This window comes from Oncorhynchus clarkii, chromosome 7, assembly GCF_045791955.1.
Source record: "Oncorhynchus clarkii lewisi isolate Uvic-CL-2024 chromosome 7, UVic_Ocla_1.0, whole genome shotgun sequence".
Classification (NCBI taxonomy): Eukaryota; Metazoa; Chordata; class Actinopteri; order Salmoniformes; family Salmonidae; genus Oncorhynchus; species Oncorhynchus clarkii.
The window spans coordinates 58,760,425-58,780,847 of NC_092153.1; the positions used below are offsets into that span (position 1 = coordinate 58,760,425).

General features: G+C 40.7%; 1 protein-coding gene and 1 pseudogene across 1 annotated transcript in view; both read left to right on the plus strand.

The window, feature by feature from the left end:
* Nucleotides 1-2,384: 2,384 nt before the first annotated feature.
* Nucleotides 2,385-11,115, plus strand: LOC139412636 (Fanconi anemia group D2 protein-like; annotated as a pseudogene).
* Nucleotides 11,116-15,403: 4,288 nt separating this feature from the next.
* Nucleotides 15,404-20,423, plus strand: part of LOC139413561 (testis-expressed protein 264 homolog) — a 121,512-nt gene continuing 116,492 nt past the window's right edge. Inside the window, exon 1 of the mRNA XM_071161067.1 lies at nt 15,404-16,009. Coding sequence (XP_071017168.1) covers nt 15,752-16,009 — 258 coding nt within the window. The 5' untranslated portion in view covers nt 15,404-15,751. The remainder of the gene's footprint in view (nt 16,010-20,423) is intronic.

A 20,423-nucleotide genomic window follows, 5' to 3' on the forward strand; every position in this document is an offset into this window, starting at 1 on the left:
CTCTGGGTCAAGGGCACACAGGGCCTCCACCAGTTGGCTGTTGCATTCGCTGAATCGTTCAGACATTTCACCAATGACAGCATCCAACATGCTGAAGAACAGTCTTATAGACTCAGTCTCTTCTCCTCTGTCCTGCTGGCCTACTGTACTGTCCACCACGTATTGCAACGTACATAACGTTGTCGTTTGCTTGGAGCTGGTGGTGTGTCATTGCCACTGACACTGCATTGTGCACAAATGGCTTCAAACTCACTGTTGCACCTCAAAATCTCAACAAACTCCAGCGCACTGCAGACCACTTTGACTCCAGTGTAAAGATCTGTTGCTTTTGTCTGGAGTATTTGGTTTGGAGGATCGTGAAGACTAAGGATTCTGTGGAGCATGGTGGCTGTAAACTTAAAGCTGGGTACCGTCACTGCCTTCAGAAGCCCAATTGCCTCCACTCTTACTTCTGTGTTGTACAAACGCATGCATTTTCCCCCACTTTTTATGGAAACCCAAAGGAGTCATACCTAACCGCCCAGTGGCTTTCTATAGAACCCCTACACACCGCGGCGCACCCTGTTCATTGTGCTGACACGGTGCAGCGGAGATACAGATTTTGCACCAACCTGTCACTCAATCATTGAAACTTTCTTGCTATTTTTAAATAGAGACATACCACTAAAACTGTGGGGGATAAAGTTTGAACTGAAGGACTAAGCCCCCTTTAGCAACCGGGCCTGCCTGTGGATGACCTCTTCATTTGTCTCATTGCATTTTCCAGACAATGATGCGCAAGAAGAGACCCTCTGTGGAATAAAAGCGAAAGTGCTGCTCCACCAGATGTGTCAAGTAAGTAATTTAAGTCCTTCAGGCTCTCAAACAAACAAGGAAACCAGACTGTGTCTATTGACTTTGTATGTCCCATGAGAAATACACAAACTAGCTAGTGTCAGTCAGTTCATTAGGGATCCATCCCCATCTCATTCAGAAGACAAGAAGAGTAAGACCACTGGGCATCATCCAAGGCCACTACTCAGGAGGACACCAATAATGACTCTGTCTTTGGTCAATTTCTGTGCGCGGGCTGGTGTCATCTTGAGAAAAGGAAGTATATCCAATGAAATTGGTAAGACACACACCCTCAATAGTCATTCATCAACATATTGACTAATTATTGTTCTTAACTGGCAATTGGTGGATAATGCATCACTATATTGCTTTGTAAGCTGTAGAACAAATGGTTTTCCAAAAGAGACTCCAGCAACGACTGAAAAAGAGTCCCAGATACCCCGGGGTGAGTATAATGTTTCCAAACTGTTTTTGGTATTGCACATTCTATAAAGCATGATGCCTGATCTTCTGACCTTGATGTCTAAGATTGTCCAGGAGTTAATCAAAGGACTGGAGTCTCACATTGAGGATCCTGAGAGGTTCAGGAACTGTCTCCTCCCTGTGTACCACGCCTGGCCGATGGGACCTGCAGGTAACGCCACAGATCACACAGCCCCAAGGGGAGCAGGGCATCTGGCTCTCTCAAATTCTCTGAAATGGTTGCTCAGTGGCAGTAGAGAATTGTTACATGGAAACATAACTTTGTGTCCTGTCTGTGGTCCAGCTCTGTCAGTTCATTTTAGGAGAGTCTGCTGTGCATGCTGCTGGGGATCAAGATGCTGCAGGTTTGACAGCCTCTCTCTATGCAAAAACACCTTGGTCTAAGTAGTGTTGGGGTATTTATCCATCATCCTCCACTGGATGTGAAATTCAAATATGACCACAATTTTGTAAAGCCTTTCCTTTTTTCTTTTTGTTGTAGACTTTGGTCATTAACACTATGACAGCAGATCTAACCTATACTCTACACTAATTCCATCTGTATATTCCCACTAAGTAGCAAGGCTAGACTGACTTTCCTCAAACCTCACTGTAACCTGTCACTATCAAGGCATAAGGCGAGACCCAAATGCAGACACAGGAGGAAGATGGTTGGAGTCTTACAATGTTTATTAATCCAAAGGGGTAGGCAAGAGAATGGTCGTGGACAGGCAAAAAGGTCAAAACCAGATCAGAGTCCAGGAGGTACAGAGTGGCAGACAGGCTCGTGGTCAAGGCAGGCAGAATGGTCAGGCAGGCGGGTACAGGAACAAAGTACAGAAACAGGCAAGGGTCAAAACCGGGAAGACTAAAAAAAAAGGATTATGCAAAAAGCAGGCGAACGGGAGAACCGCTGGTTGTCTTGGAAACATACAAGACGAACTGGCACAGAGAGACAGGAAACACAGGAATAAATACACTGGGGAAAATAAGTGACACCTGGAGGGGGTGGAGACAATCATAAGGACAGGTGAAACAGATCAGGGTGTGACAAGGAGTTAGCAGGTAAGCTGATGCAGCTGGTTTCCATGGCGCCAGTGGAGATTCAGCGTGACATCAACAGTCTGCCAGAGATCTTGGAGGACTCCCAGCACAGTGACATCGCCAGCGAGCTCAAGTGGGTGGAGCCCTGTTAGTCTAGTGTTTTTTCTGGGGATATGTGATGCCATGACGTAATTTTTCCAACAATTGTTTTCAGACAGATTATTTCACTTCTAATTCACTGTATCACAATTCCAGTGGGTCAGAAGTTTACATACACTAAGCTGACTGTGCCTTTTAAACAGCTTGGAAAATTCCAGAAAATTAGGTCATGGCTTTAGAAGCTTCTGATAGGCTAATTGACATAATTTCAGTCAATTGGGGGTGTACCTGTGGATGTATTGCAAGGCCTACCTTCAAACTCAGTGCCTCTTTGCTTGACTTCATGGGAAAATCAAAAGAAATCAGCCAAGACCTCAGAAAAACAATTGTAGAACTCCACAAGTCTGGTTCATCCTTGGGAGCAAATTTCAAAAGTCTGAAGGTACCACGTTTATCTGTACAAACAATAGTACACAAGTATAAACACCATGGGACCACGCAGCCGTCATACCGCTCAGGAAGGAGACGCATTCTGTCTCCTAGAGATGAACGTACTTTGATGCGATAAGTGCAAATCAATACCAGAACAACAGCAAAGGAGATTGTGAAGATGCTGAAGGAAACAGGTACAAAAGTATCAATATCCACAGTAAAACGAGTCCTATATCGACATAACCTGAAAGGTCGCTCAGCAAGGAAGAAGACACTGCTCCAAAACCGCCATAAAAAAAGCCAGACTACGGTTTGCAACTGCACATGGGGACAAATATCATACTTTTTTGGAGAAATGTCTTCTGGTCAGATGAAACAAAAATAGAACTGTTTGGCCATAATGACCATCACTATGTTTAAGGGTAAAGGGGGAGGCTTGCAAGACGATGAACACCATCCCAACCGTGGAGCTTGGGGGTGACAGCATCATGATGTGGGGGTGCTTTGCTGCAGGAGGGTCTGGTGCACTTCACAAAATAGATGGCTTCATGAGGGAGGAAAATTATGTGGATATATATACAGTGCCTTGCGAAAGTATTCGGCCCCCTTGAACTTTGCGACCTTTTGCCACATTTCAGGCTTCAAACATAAAGATATAAAACTGTATTTTTGTGTGAAGAATCAACAACAAGTGGGACACAATCATGAAGTGGAACGACATTTATTGGATATTTCAAACTTTTTTAACAAATCAAAAACTGAAAAATTGGGCGTGCAAAATTATTCAGCCCCTTTACTTTCAGTGCAGCAAACTCTCTCCAGAAGTTCAGTGAGGATCTCTGAATGATCCAATGTTGACCTAAATGACTAATGATGATAAATACAATCCACCTGTGTGTAATCAAGTCTCTGTATAAATGCACCTGCACTGTGATAGTCTCAGAGGTCCGTTAAAAGCGCAGAGAGCATCATGAAGAACAAGGAACACACCAGGCAGGTCCGAGATACTGTTGTGAAGAAGTTTAAAGCCGGATTTGGATACAAAAATATTTCCCAAGCTTTAAACATCCCAAGGAGCACTGTGCAAGCGATAATATTGAAATGGAAGGAGTATCAGACCACTGCAAATCTACCAAGACCTGGCCGTCCCTCTAAACCTTCAGCTCATACAAGGAGAAGACTGATCAGAGATGCAGCCAAGAGGCCCATGATCACTCTGGATGAACTGCAGAGATCTACAGCTGAGGTGGGAGACTCTGTCCATAGGACAACAATCAGTCGTATATTGCACAAATCTGGCCTTTATGGAAGAGTGGCAAGAAGAAAGCCATTTCTTAAAGATATCCATAAAAAGTGTTTAAAGTTTGCCACAAGCCACCTGGGAGACACACCAAACATGTGGAAGAAGGTGCTCTGGTCAGATGAAACCAAAATTGAACTTTTTGGCAACAATGCAAAACGTTATGTTTGGCGTAAAAGCAACACAGCTGAACACACCATCCCCACTGTCAAACATGGTGGTGGCAGCATCATGGTTTGTGCCTGCTTTTCTTCAGCAGGGACAGGGAAGATGGTTAAAATTGATGGGAAGATGGATGGAGACAAATACAGGACCATTCTGGAAGAAAACCTGATGGAGTCTGCAAAAGATCTGAGACTGGGACGGAGATTTGTCTTCCAACAAGACAATGATCCAAAACATAAAGCAAAATCTACAATGGAATGGTTCAAAAATAAACATATCCAGGTGTTAGAATGGCCAAGTCAAAGTCCAGACCTGAATCCAATCGAGAATCTGTGGAAAGAACTGAAAACTGCTGTTCACAAATGCTCTCCATCCAACCTCACTGAGCTCGAGCTGTTTTGCAAGGAGGAATGGGAAAAAAATTCAGTCTCTCGATGTGCAAAACTGATAGAGACATACCCCAAGCGACTTACAGCTGTAATCGCAGCAAAAGGTGGCGCTACAAAGTATTAACTTAAGGGGGCTGAATAATTTTGCACGCCCAATTTTTCAGTTTTTGATTTGTTAAAAAAGTTTGAAATATCCAATAAATGTCGTTCCACTTCATGATTGTGTCCCACTTGTTGTTGATTCTTCACAAAAAAATACAGTTTTATATCTTTATGTTTGAAGCCTGAAATGTGGCTAAAGGTCGCAAAGTTCAAGGGGGCCGAATACTTTCACAAGGCACTGTATATTGAATCTCAGGACAATGGGTCTTCCAAATGGACAATGACCCCAAGCATACTTCCAAAGTTGTGGCAAAATGGCTTAAGGACAATAAAGTCAAGGTATTGGAGTGGCCATCACAAAGCCCTGACCTCAATCCTATTGAAAATGTGTGGGCAGAACTGAAAAAGTGTGTGCGAGCAAGGTGGCCTACAGACCTGAATCAGTTACACCAGCTCTGTCAGGGGGAATGGGCCAAAATTCACCCACTTGTTGTGGGAAGCTTGTGGAAGGCTAACTGAAACGTTTGACCCAAGTTAAACAATTTAAAAGCAATGATACCAAATACTAATTGAGTGTATGTAAACTTCTGACCCACTGGAATGTGATGAAAGAAATAAAAGCTGAAATAAATCATTCTCTCTACTATTATTCTGACATTTTACATTCTTAAAATAAAGTGGTGATCCTAACTGACCTAAGACAGGGAATTTTTACAATGATTAAATGTCAGGAATTGTGAAAAACTGAGTTTAAATGTATTTGACTAAGGTATATGTAAACTTCCGACTGCAACTGTATACTGAGATCATGTGACACTTAGATTGCACACAGGTGAACTTTATTTGATTAATTATGTTCCTTCTGAAGGTAATTGTTTGCATCAGATATTATTTAGGGGCTTCATAGCAAAGGGAGTGAATACATATGCACTCAACATTTTAACGTTTTTTTTTTAACGTTTTTTTTTTTTAAGTTATTTTTTTCATTTCACTTCACCAATTTGGACTATTTTGTGTATGTCCATTACATGAAATCCAAATAAAAATCTATTTAAATTACAGGTTGTAATGCAACAAAATAGGAAAAACACAAAGGGGTGAATACTTTTGCAAGGCTCTGTAACATGATGCTGCCACCACCATGCTTGAAAATATGAAGTGTGGTACTCAGTAGTGATGTGTTATATTGGATTTGCCCAAAACATAACACTTTTTATTCAGGACAAAAACTTAATTGCTTTGCGATATTTTTTGCAGTATTACTTTAGTGCCTAGTTGCAAACATGATGCATGTTTGGGAATATTTGTATTCTGTACAAGCTTTGTTATTTTCATTCTATCAATCAGGTTAGTACTGTGGAGTAACTACAATGTTGTTGATCCATCCTCAGTTTTCTCCTATCACAGCCTTTGAACTCTGTAACTGTTTTAAAGTCACCATTAGCCTCATGGTGAAATCCCTGCGCTGTTTCCTTCATCTCCAGCAACTGAGTTAGGAAGGACACCTGTATCTTTGTAGTGACTGGGTGTATTGATACACCACCCAACGTGTAATTCATAACTTCACTATGCTCAAAGGGATATTCAATGTCTGCTTTTTTAGTTTTTACCCATCTACCAATAGCTGCCCTTCATTGTTAGGCATTGGAAAACCTCCCTGGTCTTTGTATATGTGGGGTACAGAGATGAGGTAATCATTCAAAAGTAATGTTAAACACTATTATTGCACACAGAATGTGTCCATGGAACGTATGTGAGTTGTTAAGCACATTTTTACCCCTGAACTTATTTTAGCTTGCCATAACAAAGGGGTTGAAAGGGGGTGAATCCTTATTGACTCAAGATATTTCAACATTTTTTATTTGTCAAATATTTGAAACCATAATTCCACTTTAACATGAAGAGGTATTGTGTGTAGGTCAGTGACAAAAAAAATCTCAATGTGATCCATTTTAAATTCAGGCTGTAACAAGGGGTGTGAATACTTTTCTGAAGGCACTGTAAATGTTGGTACGGTCAGTGTCGATCATTTTTGTTTTATCGGCCCAGTTATACGCATAAGTACAAGTACTTTTTGAAAATGACAACCTGCATGTTTCGACTCAGCCTGCTGTGCTGGGAATGGAGTAGACATGCTATGGTTCTTGCCTTTCTAATGGTGTGTGTGTGTGTGTGTGTGTGTGTGTGTGTGTGTGTGTGTGTGTGTGTGTGTGTGTGTGTGTTTGCAGGCTGCCCTCTGATCTTGACTGACATGGATGTGGTGGAGAAGTCAGAGAGCCTGTCCAAGCCAGGTAGAGAGTTCCTCTCTGGCCTGCTCTTCCACATCATCAACTGGTTTAGAGAGGTCAGTACAGCTCTTTCTTAGACAATGGGGTAATGGGATGTCTTAGACAAGGGTTTTATGGTCTATAGCAAGGTGTGGACTCCATTCATATGACATATTTGTGGATCTGTCTTATCTTGCATGTCACACCTATAAGTCACTCTTCATGTTTCCCATGTTCATGTTACACACCTCTCCCACCCGTATCTGTGTTGAATGTATGAAATGACAGAATAGTAGTAGAGAGAATGATTTATTTCAGCTTTTATTTATTTCATCACATTCCAAGTGGGTCAGAAGTTTACATACACTCAATTAGTATTTGGTAACGTTACCTTCAAATTGTTGAACTTGGGTCAAACGTTTACGGGTAGCCTTCCACAAGCTTCCCACAATAAGTTGGGTGAATTTTGGCCCATTCCTCCTGACAGAGCTGGTGTAACTGAGTCAGGTTTGTAGGCCTCCTTGCTCGCACACACTTTTTCAGTTCTGCCCACAAATTTTATATGGGATTGAGGTCAGGGCTTTGTGATGACCACTCCAATACCATTACTTTATTGTCCTTAAGCCATTTTGCAACATCTTCAGAAGTATGCTTGGGGTCATTGTTCATTTGGAAGAACCATTTGCGACCAAGCTTTAACTTCCTGACTGATGTCTTGAGATGTTGCTTCAATATATCCACATAATTCTCCATCCTCATGAAGCCATCTATTTTGTGAAGTGCACCAGTCCCTCAAGGTAGGCCTTGAAATACATCCACAGGTACACCTCCAATTGACTCAAATGATGTCAATTAGCCTATCAGAAGCTTCTAAAGCCATGACATCATTTTCTGGAATTTTCCAAGCTGTTTAAAGGTACAGTCAACTTAGTGTATGTAAATTTCTGACCCACTGGAATTGTGATACAGTGAATTATAAGTGAAATTATCTGTCTGTAAACAATTGTTGGAAAAATGACTTGTGTCATGCACAAAGTAGATGTCCTAACCGACTTGCCAAAACTATAGTTTGTTCACAAGACATTTGTGGAGTGGTTGAAAAACGAGTTTTAATGACTCCAACCTAAGTGTATGTAAACTTCAGACTTCAACTGTATCTATCAACACTTGACTCACTAATCAAATTAGCTCAGTCTGATCTCATCTGTTTTACCAATGTGTTTATGTTTGTCTGTGTTTACTCAACTCACCTGCTTGTGTGTGTGTGTGTGTATGTGTGTGTATGTGTGTGTGTGTGTGTATGTGTGTATGTGTGTGTGTGTATGTGTGTGTGTGTGTGTATGTGTGTATGTGTGTATGTGTGTATGTGTGTATGTGTGTATGTGTGTGTGTGTGTGTATGTGTGTGTGTGTGTGTGTGTGTGTGTGTGTGTGTGTGTGTGTGTGTGTGTGTGTGTGTGTGTGTATGTGTGTGTGTGTGTGTATGTGTGTGTGTGTGTGTGTGTGTGTGTATGTGTGTGTGTGTGTATGTGTGTGTGTGTGTGTATGTGTGTATGTGTGTGTGTGTGTGTGTGTGTGTGTGTATGTGTGTGTATATACAGGTTGTGAATGCATTCTGCAGTCAGAAAGACCCTGAGATGAAAATAAAGGTGGTGACTCGTCTTCAGAACATCACCTACCTCCAGACTCTATTGGACAGGACTTTGGCAGGTACAATACTGCACTGAAACAATACTATAACAACGGACAGGAAATTAAAATGTAATTTTATCAACATTTTTCTGATCAAAATGTTTAAATATTACATGCTTTGAAAATGTGAGAATTCCATGGACTGTTAATTTGACCATTCCAGCTTTTGTGTTTCAGAAATCCCTGGCTATGCTCCTCCTCTAGCCAACTTTGATGGGGAGAGTACAGAGGGAGCTCCCATGTCTAGCTCCACTGCTATTCCAAAGAAGGGAAAGAAAATATATATTTTTTAAAACTTTTTCCTGAGATGAGATTCAACACTTATTGTGGTGCCACAATCTGCCACAATCACTTCCAGGTACACAAGACACAACACAGCTTCATATTTTTGTGTGTCTCGGCACACATTTAGCTCATTGTTGTAGTCCCCCTTTGTGACTGTCTTTCCTGCTGTCTTTCCTGCTGTGTGCAGACTCTGCTGTCTAAAAACCAGTACAGTGCCCAGCCTCAGCATAGCTCTGTGACTCTCCCAGCTCCTCACCACTGTGGCTGAGAGAGGAGGGCACCAGGCTACAAACAGGGAGCAGACTGGTAAGACATGCATTAAATCAATGTCTATAAGATTGATGCAACAGTAAAATGGACTGTATCAGGATCAATTCCATTTCAATCCAGTCAATTCCAAAGATGTAATGATATTCTGAAAAGTTACATTGATTTTCAATGAGGATCTGTTCAGTATATAAGTCTCTGCCTCTAGCAACCCTAGCCCGGCAGTTCCTGTGCCAGGAGTTGGTGACTACGAGCGGAGACCGATAGAACCAAAGAGGACCCAAAGACAACAAGACTCTCCAAACTCTCCTCAGGTGTGTGTCCCACATGGATTCATGGATGATGTAGAGCAGTTAATGAATTAAGGTGGCCATTAGGTGTCAGTATACCACAGACACTGGAAAGGGGAATTTACTTTATTGGATAGACCCAACCCTCTTGTAACCTCCATTTATTGTAGCTCTTCTCCTGCTATTGTGGTTGCCATGCTCCCACTGGCTGTATAAGGTGAATAATACTATTCAGAGTGTTCATGGTGTTTGTGTTCCCTTCTCCTCCTCTCTGTAATATTTACCTGGAGCACACTGATGATGTTCTGAAGGCAGTGGAGGAGATAGCTGGAGAGGGCATCCCTGAGATCCTCAACGCAGTAGCCAAAGACGCCAGCTCTAGAACTTGGCCCACTCTCAACAGGTAGGTCCTGGTACATATGCGTACAACTACCACTATCTCTCCTGTCCTCTATAAGCGCACCCCCCCCTCCCCAGGCTGACGTTCCTGGTGTTCTATAAGGGAATGATGGGAGAGCTTGAGAAGGCTGTGAGGAAGATTCCTCCTGTCAGGCACAGTGACAGCACTGAGGTACACCAGTTACACAACTGGACACATACACAGGCAGGCACAGAGGAACTGCCAGTGGAGCAGAGCAGATGCAAGCTAGCTGGCTAGTGGGCGATAGTAGACAGTGACTATGATACGCTTGTGTGTGACTGCATACATTCAGCAAGCATTAGTGCGTACTCTGTGTGATTTATAATGGGACATTTACCCATTTCTGTGTCCAGGTGAAGAGTGAGAAGCTGCTGACATGGAACCTGGTTGTCAGAGACTTCCACATCCTGGTCAACCTGGTCAAAGTACTGAGTCTGTTTGTACTAGGAGCTTGTCATGAATGGGTTAACCCTTATTCAAACACATGATGTGTCTTGTATGTGTAATGATTGTTCAGTTCACTATGGAACATGTATTGCTGGAAATAGCATTTAAATTACTGTGTCCACGCCAAATGAGAAGCGTGTAAACATGTATTCCCCCAGGTGTTCTGCCTCTCCAACACACACTCTGGATGGAGGGAGATCAAGCCATCTGTCATGCTCTACTGGCTCCAGTGCAGGGGTGTATGTGTGTGTGCATGTGGATGGGCTCTCCTGGCTGGGTTTGGGTGTTGAGAAGCTCGAGGTAGTGTGTGTATTCTAATGTGTCGCCTCCATCTTCTCCTTGCCAGGTGTTTGACAACAGACCCGTGCTCAATGTGTGCCTGAAGGGGAGTCTCAGTACATTGACACTGGCTCACGCTGCCACAGTGTCAGACAGATTCCATAACTATTATATTACCTGTCTTTTTATGTTGGTGTTGTTGCTAGTATGGCCGTCTTTTCCTGGAGTCTTTCCTGAAGCTGGGGATGCAATTGTTGGATTTCAGTTTTAAAAAGCACAAGATACAATACAAAATACTGAGGGGAAAAATACTAGAGAATGGTTTATTTAAAATTCAATAAGGCAACATTACATGGTGTTAATAGCAGCTAATGCTGAATTATTTGACATAATTTACAATAGTCATCAATACATAATACACAAGAAATCCATCAACACAATAAAATCTACACTACCGTTCAAAAGTTTGGGGTCACTTAGAAATGTCCTTGTTTTTGAAAGAAAAGCACATTTTTTGTCCATTAAAATAACATCAAATTAATCAGAAATAGAGCGTAGACATAATGTTGTAAATTACTATTGTAGCTGGAAACGGCAGATTAAAAAAAAATGGAATATCTACATAGGCGTACAGAGGCCCATTCTCAGCAACCATCACTCCTGTGTTCCAATGGCACGTTGTGTTAGCTAATCCAAGTGAATCATTTTAAAATGCTAATTGATCATTAGAAAACCCTTTTGCAATTATGTTAGCTCAGCTGAAAACTGTTGTTCTGATTAAAGAAGCAATAAAACACTTTTTTTCCCCCGTTACTACATGATTCCGTATGGGTTATTTCATAGTTTTGATGTCTTCCCTATTATTCTACATTGTAGAAAATAGTTAAAATAAAGAAAAACCCTTGAATGAGTAGGTGTGTCCAAACTTTTGACAGGTACTGTTTGTGTAACTGATAGACGCACACACACTACATGTTAATGTTTTTAAATGTATGTCAATTGCAAAGTCTTTTGTCTATAATGTATTTTTCTTTGTGTGTCGGACCCCAGTAAGACTAGATGTTGCCATTGGTGTTGGCCAATGGGGATCCTAATAAATCAAATCAAATAGATGCCTTTGTGTTGCAGGGTGAGGAGATCCTCTCTCAACGCTCAAAGGGGAGTTATGAAGAGGAAGACTCCCTGCTGCCTCAGGAGCAGTCAGAAGATGAGGTACTGGCCATAATGAACTTATGAAGCTACTGAGTTAAATGTAATTTCTAAAATAATTTCTCTCTTTGTTACATATTTGATTGAAACACTATTCTAAATTCCCATAAGGAAAACAGACAAAAGCTTTTATGTGGCGTTTTTATCATCTTTAATTTTCTGCAAGCTTTCTGTCTATTGTAATCAAATCAAATTGTATTTGTCACATGCGCCGAATATAACAGGTAGACCTTACAGTGAAATGCTTACTTACAAGCCCTTAACCAACAATGCTGTTTTTAGAAAATACCTAAAAAAAGAAAAAATATGGGAAAAGAATAACAAATAATTAAAGAGCAGCAGTAAATAACAATAGTGGGGCTATATACACGGGGTACCGGTACAGAGTCAATGTGTCAATGTGCGGGGGCACCGGTGTCGAGGTAATTAATTTCGATTTGCGGAGGATCCTTATCTAGTGAATATTGAGGTTTACAGACAGCTAGCTGTAAGGGAAATGGGAAGCTGTGTGTGGAACACTGGGCTGATAAGATACGTTGTACTGTTTTTGTTCCTAGCTAATCATTACTGGCTAGATCCAGAAAACAACAGTGAGGCATGTTCAGGCGCACTGAGCCATGTTGTTAGACAGTAGCCTTCTATTCTACACTAAGGGGGTGATTTGCTGTACAATCCTTCTTAAACACTTCTCAGTTTGTTTATAACACATAGCTACTTCCTCTGCTTGCAAAGTGAGATGTTTTCCTGTCTAATGCCCTGCTGTGGCAAAATTAGAGAGCTCAAACAAATGTTTTACTGTTTCTTTCAGGCCCAGGAGAGTGACTCTGAGGAGAGGAAGAATGGCAACAGGAAGGAAGAGGGGGACAACGATGAAATTGCAGATGACTCGGATAATTAGGACAATGTGTAGGAATACTGTCAACTCTGTGAACTCTTGACCTTTGTGTCAACAAACTCTAACCTTGCTTAACCCATATCCCTTTGCACCCTCAGATAGGAATAGGTCAGGGAGAACCAAGAGAGGATTCCTTGTGCGTTGCTGCCATTGAGAAAATGGACAATTAGGGGATTACTGTGGAAAGAGGGGTCACTATGTTAGTGGATGTTCAAAACGCTGCAAACGGCAATAGAGTGCTGCATTTTTTCAAACACTAATGTCTGAGGCTGAGAAAGGGTCTTATGAAATTGTGACGTTTTGGAAAGCTGCTGAGTGCAGAAAAGTTAGATTTACTTTGAAGATACAGTATGTTGCAATGAAATACTTCAACTGTAAAATATTATTATTCATGTATAAGACTCTCTTTAAATATTTTACAGATTTTCTCTATAAATATGTTAATCAAGTTTAGCATGTTTTAAAGTAACTGCCCAGTTAAAATCTCACTTTTAAAAGTTAACATTCTGTTAACTCATATCCAAATAATGTTGTTGACTCGTCCTATACTCGTATTTGTGGCCAAAGCACAAATTGGAGAAGAAACACTTAAAAACCCCCACCTCAAACTTTTTCTCAAAAAACAAAAAACAAATAGTTATCATATATAATGTGACGTCCTGTATCATTCAAATATATACAAGTTAGTCTTGTTTCCAGTCTCACAAGCTTGATTGATTGGTAAAATAAAAATAAAAAATTGATTGCCTGAAACTGTAGTAGATAATGCAATGGGCTCATTTGAGTGGTAAGGCGAAAACAACCAACAGTAGAAGAAGGTTGAGGAGTGAAGTTGGGGGAGGTGCATCTGTAACAGCTGAAAGTATGACACTAACCACATTTCCTTCCACAGTTTTGCGAGTAAAGTCATACCGTATATAAAAAAAATCACGACAGCTGTGATGCAAAAAAGAAAGGTCGGTGGAAACTCCTTTATGCGCAAATGTGAATATAATCACCATCATATTGAAGTAAACTTAGTCACACGATATGGTGTGTGTGGTCCTCCCACTTACGACTCAGGAAACCAAGTAGTTTATAAGGCTACAGATGAAATTATCTATGATGAACTTCACAGGGTGGTGAATGTGCACAGTGATCTTGATGCTCCATTACAATACATATCGAGGGTCTTATTCTGGTTACATGATGATCGATGCTTAAATATTCTGGCTCTTATTATCCATAATAATCTCATCATGTAGACTAGCCTACCCGCACTGTATCTGCGAGCTGTTGGCTACAGCGCATGTGCCAAAACCATAGTAGGCACATTTGTTATTTAACTCATCAGTTTTGTGACTAAACTATCGGTAGGGTTGAAAATGCGATAGAAACATTTAACTTTCGATTTTGAAAACTTCAGACAATTTCGTGTGCACTGTCATCATGCACATATTTTTATCCGCAACAAGTCCATCGGCATTCTAGAATATTCGCATGAAAATCTGTCGCCAATTGGATGGAAACCTGGCTACTGATGTGGTTTTCCAACAACAAGGCTAAGTACAACATGGCAGTGTTGCCATTGTTTATGAAAGTTGTTCTTCATGTCGAAATAAATGTCTCTAATCCCCATAAAACACTTAACTTGCAGTTGACTGTGGTGAAAACTTCTTGACCTTTGATCAAAATAATTTTTGTAAAGTTCATGCAGTCGACATGTAATTGCAAGTCTGGCAATTTTTATCCCCATAATGCAACACTTTGAAAGGCGGTGACTAACAATGACAAAAGTGATCAGCTCAACACGCCCCATGTACGCATCTCTTTGGTCAAGGAACCTACGAAGTTTACACAACCATAGGGTGTAACAGGATGCGGATGTAGTCTCGTGGTAATATATTTTAGCTACTTTAAAATAAATGGCACCTGGACTAGCCAACCAGCCGATTGATAATGTAATAATAATTCCCACAATAATGCACAAATGTTATGTTATTTTTTATGATTATAGCTTCGTCGAAAAGGGACACCCCTTCATACGAGGCTATATGGTTTATCCGGGAAGCATGTTCCTGTGTTTAGGGAAATAAACGGTGTTAGTCTATATAACGCCACCGTCCTACCACAGATGAGCAATGAGCCAGATATCTCACAGGATGTATACATGTGAAGCATCCTGTTGGCGTTTCAACTCACTACCAAATATGATGAGGAGGAAGCCCAGCGGCCGGCAGTGGGAGAAGATTCTGCAAATGTTCTCATTGATGAAACATTTGATCTGCAATTAGTTTTCTGTTTCCAAAACTAAAATTGGTAACAAACAGTGTGGTATGCGTTTCGTATAATGTACCCTTTGCCAAAGTTTCTAAAAATTGGGATGTTTAAAAGGAGTGCAAGAGCGGGCTTTTATTATTGCCCATGCGCACTTCAGAGTAGGCGTTCCCTAACGAATAGATGCAAATAAATTCTAAAACGCGCCAATAGGATCTCACTAGCTTGTGCTTGGCTCTGCCCACCTCCGTGCTTGTGCTGCAGACTATGATTAATTTGCTCCATTGGAAACGACAGGCTCTGGTCTATCTTGGGTTAGTTATAAAAATCTTTCGTCCTACCTTCAGTTATCACGGAAAATCGTATGAATGCAAACAACAGTTTAACGGATTATTCTCGTTTTTACATCACAAACAATTCATATGCATCTTCTTTTCAAATCTCGGGGATATCTTATTCATGACGTTTGCGCTTTGTAGTTTGTAGACTGTCCGCAAATTTGTACATTCCGAGGAGGCTCTTCTTGACACTTCATATAAAGCTTGACATAATCAAAATAGAACGTTTCACTTGGAAGAGGTTGAGTTGCATCAGTGGCACCAGTGTTAGTGTAGAAAATGTCTGACTCTATTATTTTAGCACTGATAGTGTTTCTCATCTTGTGTTTGATTGTAACGGTGGTTGCAGCTGTTGTGTACTCTGGGCTGTTCACTAAGGTCAATATCAAGACAGGGTCGCCTTATATCAAAAACGTTACTATTGCCTACAAATTCCATAAAGGACCGTATAAAGACTGTGGTGCAGCTTTCACAGAGACTGTCAGTATTGGGCCAAAGCTCAATACCATCCGTGTGTCCTACGATGACTCCACAGAGGTAAGGTACCTGAAGTGTGTGTGTGTGAGAGAGAGAGAGAGAGAGAGAGAGAGAGAATAACTGATATAAATAAACTGTCCTCACTTTCAGATGTTTTCTCACTGGCCACTCTTTTCAAAGGGACATGCCTTGAATCCAGAGAGCTGAATGTGAATTCTGATTTGGGAGCATTAATAGTCAGCTGTACAATGCCACGTTGCACAGCTGATGATTTCCCCCCTATTGTGGTTCCAGTTTACTTTGGCATTAGCATACAACTGACTCATAAATGTCAAAGAGATGGGCAAATCCTCCCTCCCATGGGTCAGATGAGAACTGAACTTATGACACTAAATATAGTCTAGTAAGTACACCCTGACTAGTATTTATGCAGTTCTGTTCATTTTCATTTATAGTGCTTGCGGGGAATTTCTTCTGACACAGTGGCTGTAAGAACAAACTGTCTTGAGGGTTGTTCCTAGGCCTCCTTCTCGAGGCCCCACTGTTTAGTAATTTTACACTGCAACAGTTCGTGGAGTATTATGGTTACATCCTTGTTAATATTTTACTATACCTGTACTGTAATGCACCACTAAATATACAGCTGGGAACTGTATTTTGATTCAGTCCTTACATGAGCCTGGGTGTTTAGTCAACAAGCTGTGGCAGCCACACAACAGCTGCCTGTTAGATAGGATCTCGGTACACATCTAGGCTAACTGATGATAAGGGCTGAACACAGGCTGGGTGGCGAGTGGGACGGGCTGGCTATGCTCATGTGACCCAATGGTAATAGGAGCAGACAGGCTACAAGAGAAACAGGTTGAAGATTACATTTGTGATGTGAAATTCCTGCAAGACCAGGAGTGAAAGTAAGCCAGGACGGTAAGGCATACCGGCAAAATAAATAGTTGGGGTACACCGTACCGGTAAAGGATGAGCCTATCACAATAATTAAAACACACTGAGTGTACAAAACATTATGAATATGTCATGAAAATAGCATGAACTGACCAGGTTAATCAAGGTAAAAGCTATGATCCCTTATTGATGTCTCTTGTCAAATCCACTTCAATAAGTGTAGATAAAGGGGTGGAGATGGATTTTGAGAAGCCTTGAGACAATTGAGACATGGATTGTGTATGTGTGCCAATCAGAGGGTGAATGGGCAAGAGAAAATATTTAAGTGCCTTTGAACAGGGTATGGTAGTAGGTGCCAGGCACACGGTTTGAGTGTGTCAAGAACTGCAACACTGCTAGGTCTTTCACATTCAACAGTTTCTTGTGTGTATCAAGACTGGTCCCCCACCCAAAGGACATCCAGCCAACTTGACACAACTGTGGGAAGCATTGGAGTCAACATGGGCCAGCATCCCTGTGGAATGCTTTTGACACCTTGTAGAGTCCATGCCCCATTGAATTGAGGTTGTTCTGAGGGCAAAAGGGAGGGGTGGAACTCTATTACACTATTTATCATTACTGTATGTCAGTCGGGTGAAAAATGAGTGAATAGACTTAAACTTGTGGAATATGTTCCAAAATGCGGCATGGTTCAATGATAACACTGAAATTTTGTCAAGGCAAAGATGAGTGGCCGAGACAGTCGCCCGCGGACAGACGTGTACGCATCAATTCATGTTACAAAACTTGTGTAGGCCTAATGAATAACAATCACCAAATTTCATTCAAAACACTTTTTGGTGTTTTGAAAGGGATGTCTCTTTGGCACAATTATTTGAGAGTGTTGTAGCCTAGTAGTTGGAATAGTAGACTAACTGAGGTCTGGACACTGACTGTAGGCCTCACATTAGGGCTGGGCGGTATACTGTATTTTATGATATTTGGTATTGATGCAGGGACCGGTTTGGGTTTTTACTCTACCTTCTATACCAGTATTTGAATATTTAATTTGTTAAATGTAATATGCCATGTGTAATGTCAATTTTTATAGTTTACTTCGCTACTTGAGTCATCTCTTTCTCTCTGTGCTACTTTCCACACAGACCTAGCCACGCCCCCTGTCACTCAAGGAGCGCATTTGATGTTCCTCAACCACGACACTTGCTTTCAGTCTGCATGGTTAATGCAGCACATGCAACAATGTTGATGACAACAATGCTGTTTTCACTTTGCTTCATAATATAAATCCACTAGCGTTCTATAATGACACTTAGTTTGTGTTTCTTACATCAGCAAACAGCTAGTTTGTCTTTTCTTAGCAAGTTGCCCTAAATCTTGTGAGATGCTAATTGCTAGCTAATAAATGTACTGAGTAAGAGCAAACATAGCTAGCTAATACAGCCTGATAATACCAGTGATGGTGTAGATCTAAATCAGCATGTTGTTTATGCAACAGTATCTTCTAAATCAAAGAGGAATATGCAAAGCAAGAATATGTTAGTTACATGAAGTAGCTATGAGAACATGCAATGTAGCCAAAGCCTATAGGATCCTCTAGGGAACACTTATCAACACTTTAGTTCCTACCCTGTCACAATAACTCCTCCCTGGAATTTTAATTAGTTGTCATCTCAAACAAGACTGTTTTCAAAGTGCCCACTATTATATTCTAACTATAGAATTATAATAGTCATTCTATTTCCATGATTCCAACAGTTTTGCTGTAATTCACAAGTGAAATCGCAATTGCAACATATGGTTAAAAATAAGTCCTGGATTATTTGCCCATATCGTGCAGCCCTACGTAGCAGTGTGGAATTTCTCAATTGAGCAGTGGTGTAAAAACTTTAAGTAAAAATACTTTCAAGTACTACTTAAGTAGTAGTAGTATTTTTTTTTGTTGGTATCTGTACTTTACTTTACTATTTTTATTGTTGACAACTACACTACATTCCTAAAGAAAATACTGTACTTTTTACTCCATTCATTTTCCCTGACACCCAAAAGTACTCGTTACATTTGAAATGCTTAGCAGGACAGGAAAATGGTCAAATTCACGCATTTGTCAAGAGAACATCCCTGGTCATCTACTGCCTCTGATCTGGAGGACTCACTAAACACAAATGCTTTGTCTGTAAATTATGTTGGAGTGTGCTCCTGGCTATCTGTAAATACAAAAGAAACAAGAAAATGGTGCCATCTGGTTTGCTTAATATAAGGAAATTGAAATTATTTGATACTTAAGTACATTTTATCAATTACATTTACTTTTGATACTTAAGTATATTTTAAACCAAATACTTTTAGACTTTTACTCAAGTAGTATTATACTGTGTGACTTTCACTTTTAATTGAGTAATTTTCTATTAACATATCTTTACTTTTACTCAAGTATGACAATTGGGTACTTTTTCCACCACTGCAATTGAGTGCAGGAAATGCAGAAATAATAAAAGTACTGAAATTTGTTTTAGTTGAATTGAACAGTATTAAACCATCAGAATGGAGAAATACTCTTAGAATGTACAGCTGAAGTCGGAAGTTTACATACACCTTAGCCAAATACATTTAAACTCAGTTTTTCACAATTCCTGACATTTAATCCTAGTAAAAATTCCCTGTCTTAGGTCAGTTAGGATCACCACCTTATTGTTAACGATGTGAAATGTCAGAATCATAGTAGAGAGAATGATTTATTTCAGCTTTTATTTCTTTCATCACATTTCCAGTGGGTCAGAAGTTTACATACACTCAATTAGTATTTGTTTGCATTGCCTTTAAATTGTTTAACTTGGGTCAAACATTTCAGGTAGCCTTCCTCAAGCTTCCCACAATAAGTTGGGTGAATTTTGGCACATTCCTCCTGACAGAGCTGGTGTAACTGAGTCAGGTTTGTAGGCCTCCTTGCTCGTACATGTTTTTTTTCAGCTCTGCCCACACATTTTCAATATGATTGAGGTCAGGGCTTTGTGATGGCCACTCCAATACCTTGACTTTGCTGTCCTTAAGCCATTTTTCCACAACTTTGTAAGTATGCTTGGGGTCATTGTCTATTTGGAAGACCCATTTGCGTCCAAGCTTTAACTTCCTGACTGATGTTGCTTCAATATATCCGCCAACTTATCCAGCCTCATGATGCCATCTATTTTGTGAAGTGCACCAGTCAGTCCCTCCTGCAGCAAAGCACCCCCACAACATGATGCTGCCACCCCTGTGCTTCATGGTAGGGATGGTGTTCTTCGGCTTGCAAGCCTCCCACTTTTTCCTTCAAATATAACAATGGTCATTATGGCCAAACAGTTCTATTCTATTCTGTTTCATCAGACCAGATGACATTTCTCCAAAAAGTACGATCTTTGTCCCCATGTGCAGTTGCAAAGCATAGTCTGGCTTTTTTATGGCGGTTTTGGAGCAGTGGCTTCTTCCTTGCTGAATGGCCTTTCAGGTTGTCGAAATAGGACTCGTTTTACTGTGGATATAGATACTTTTGCACCCGTTTCCTCCAGCATCTTCACAAGGTCCTTTGCTGTTGTTC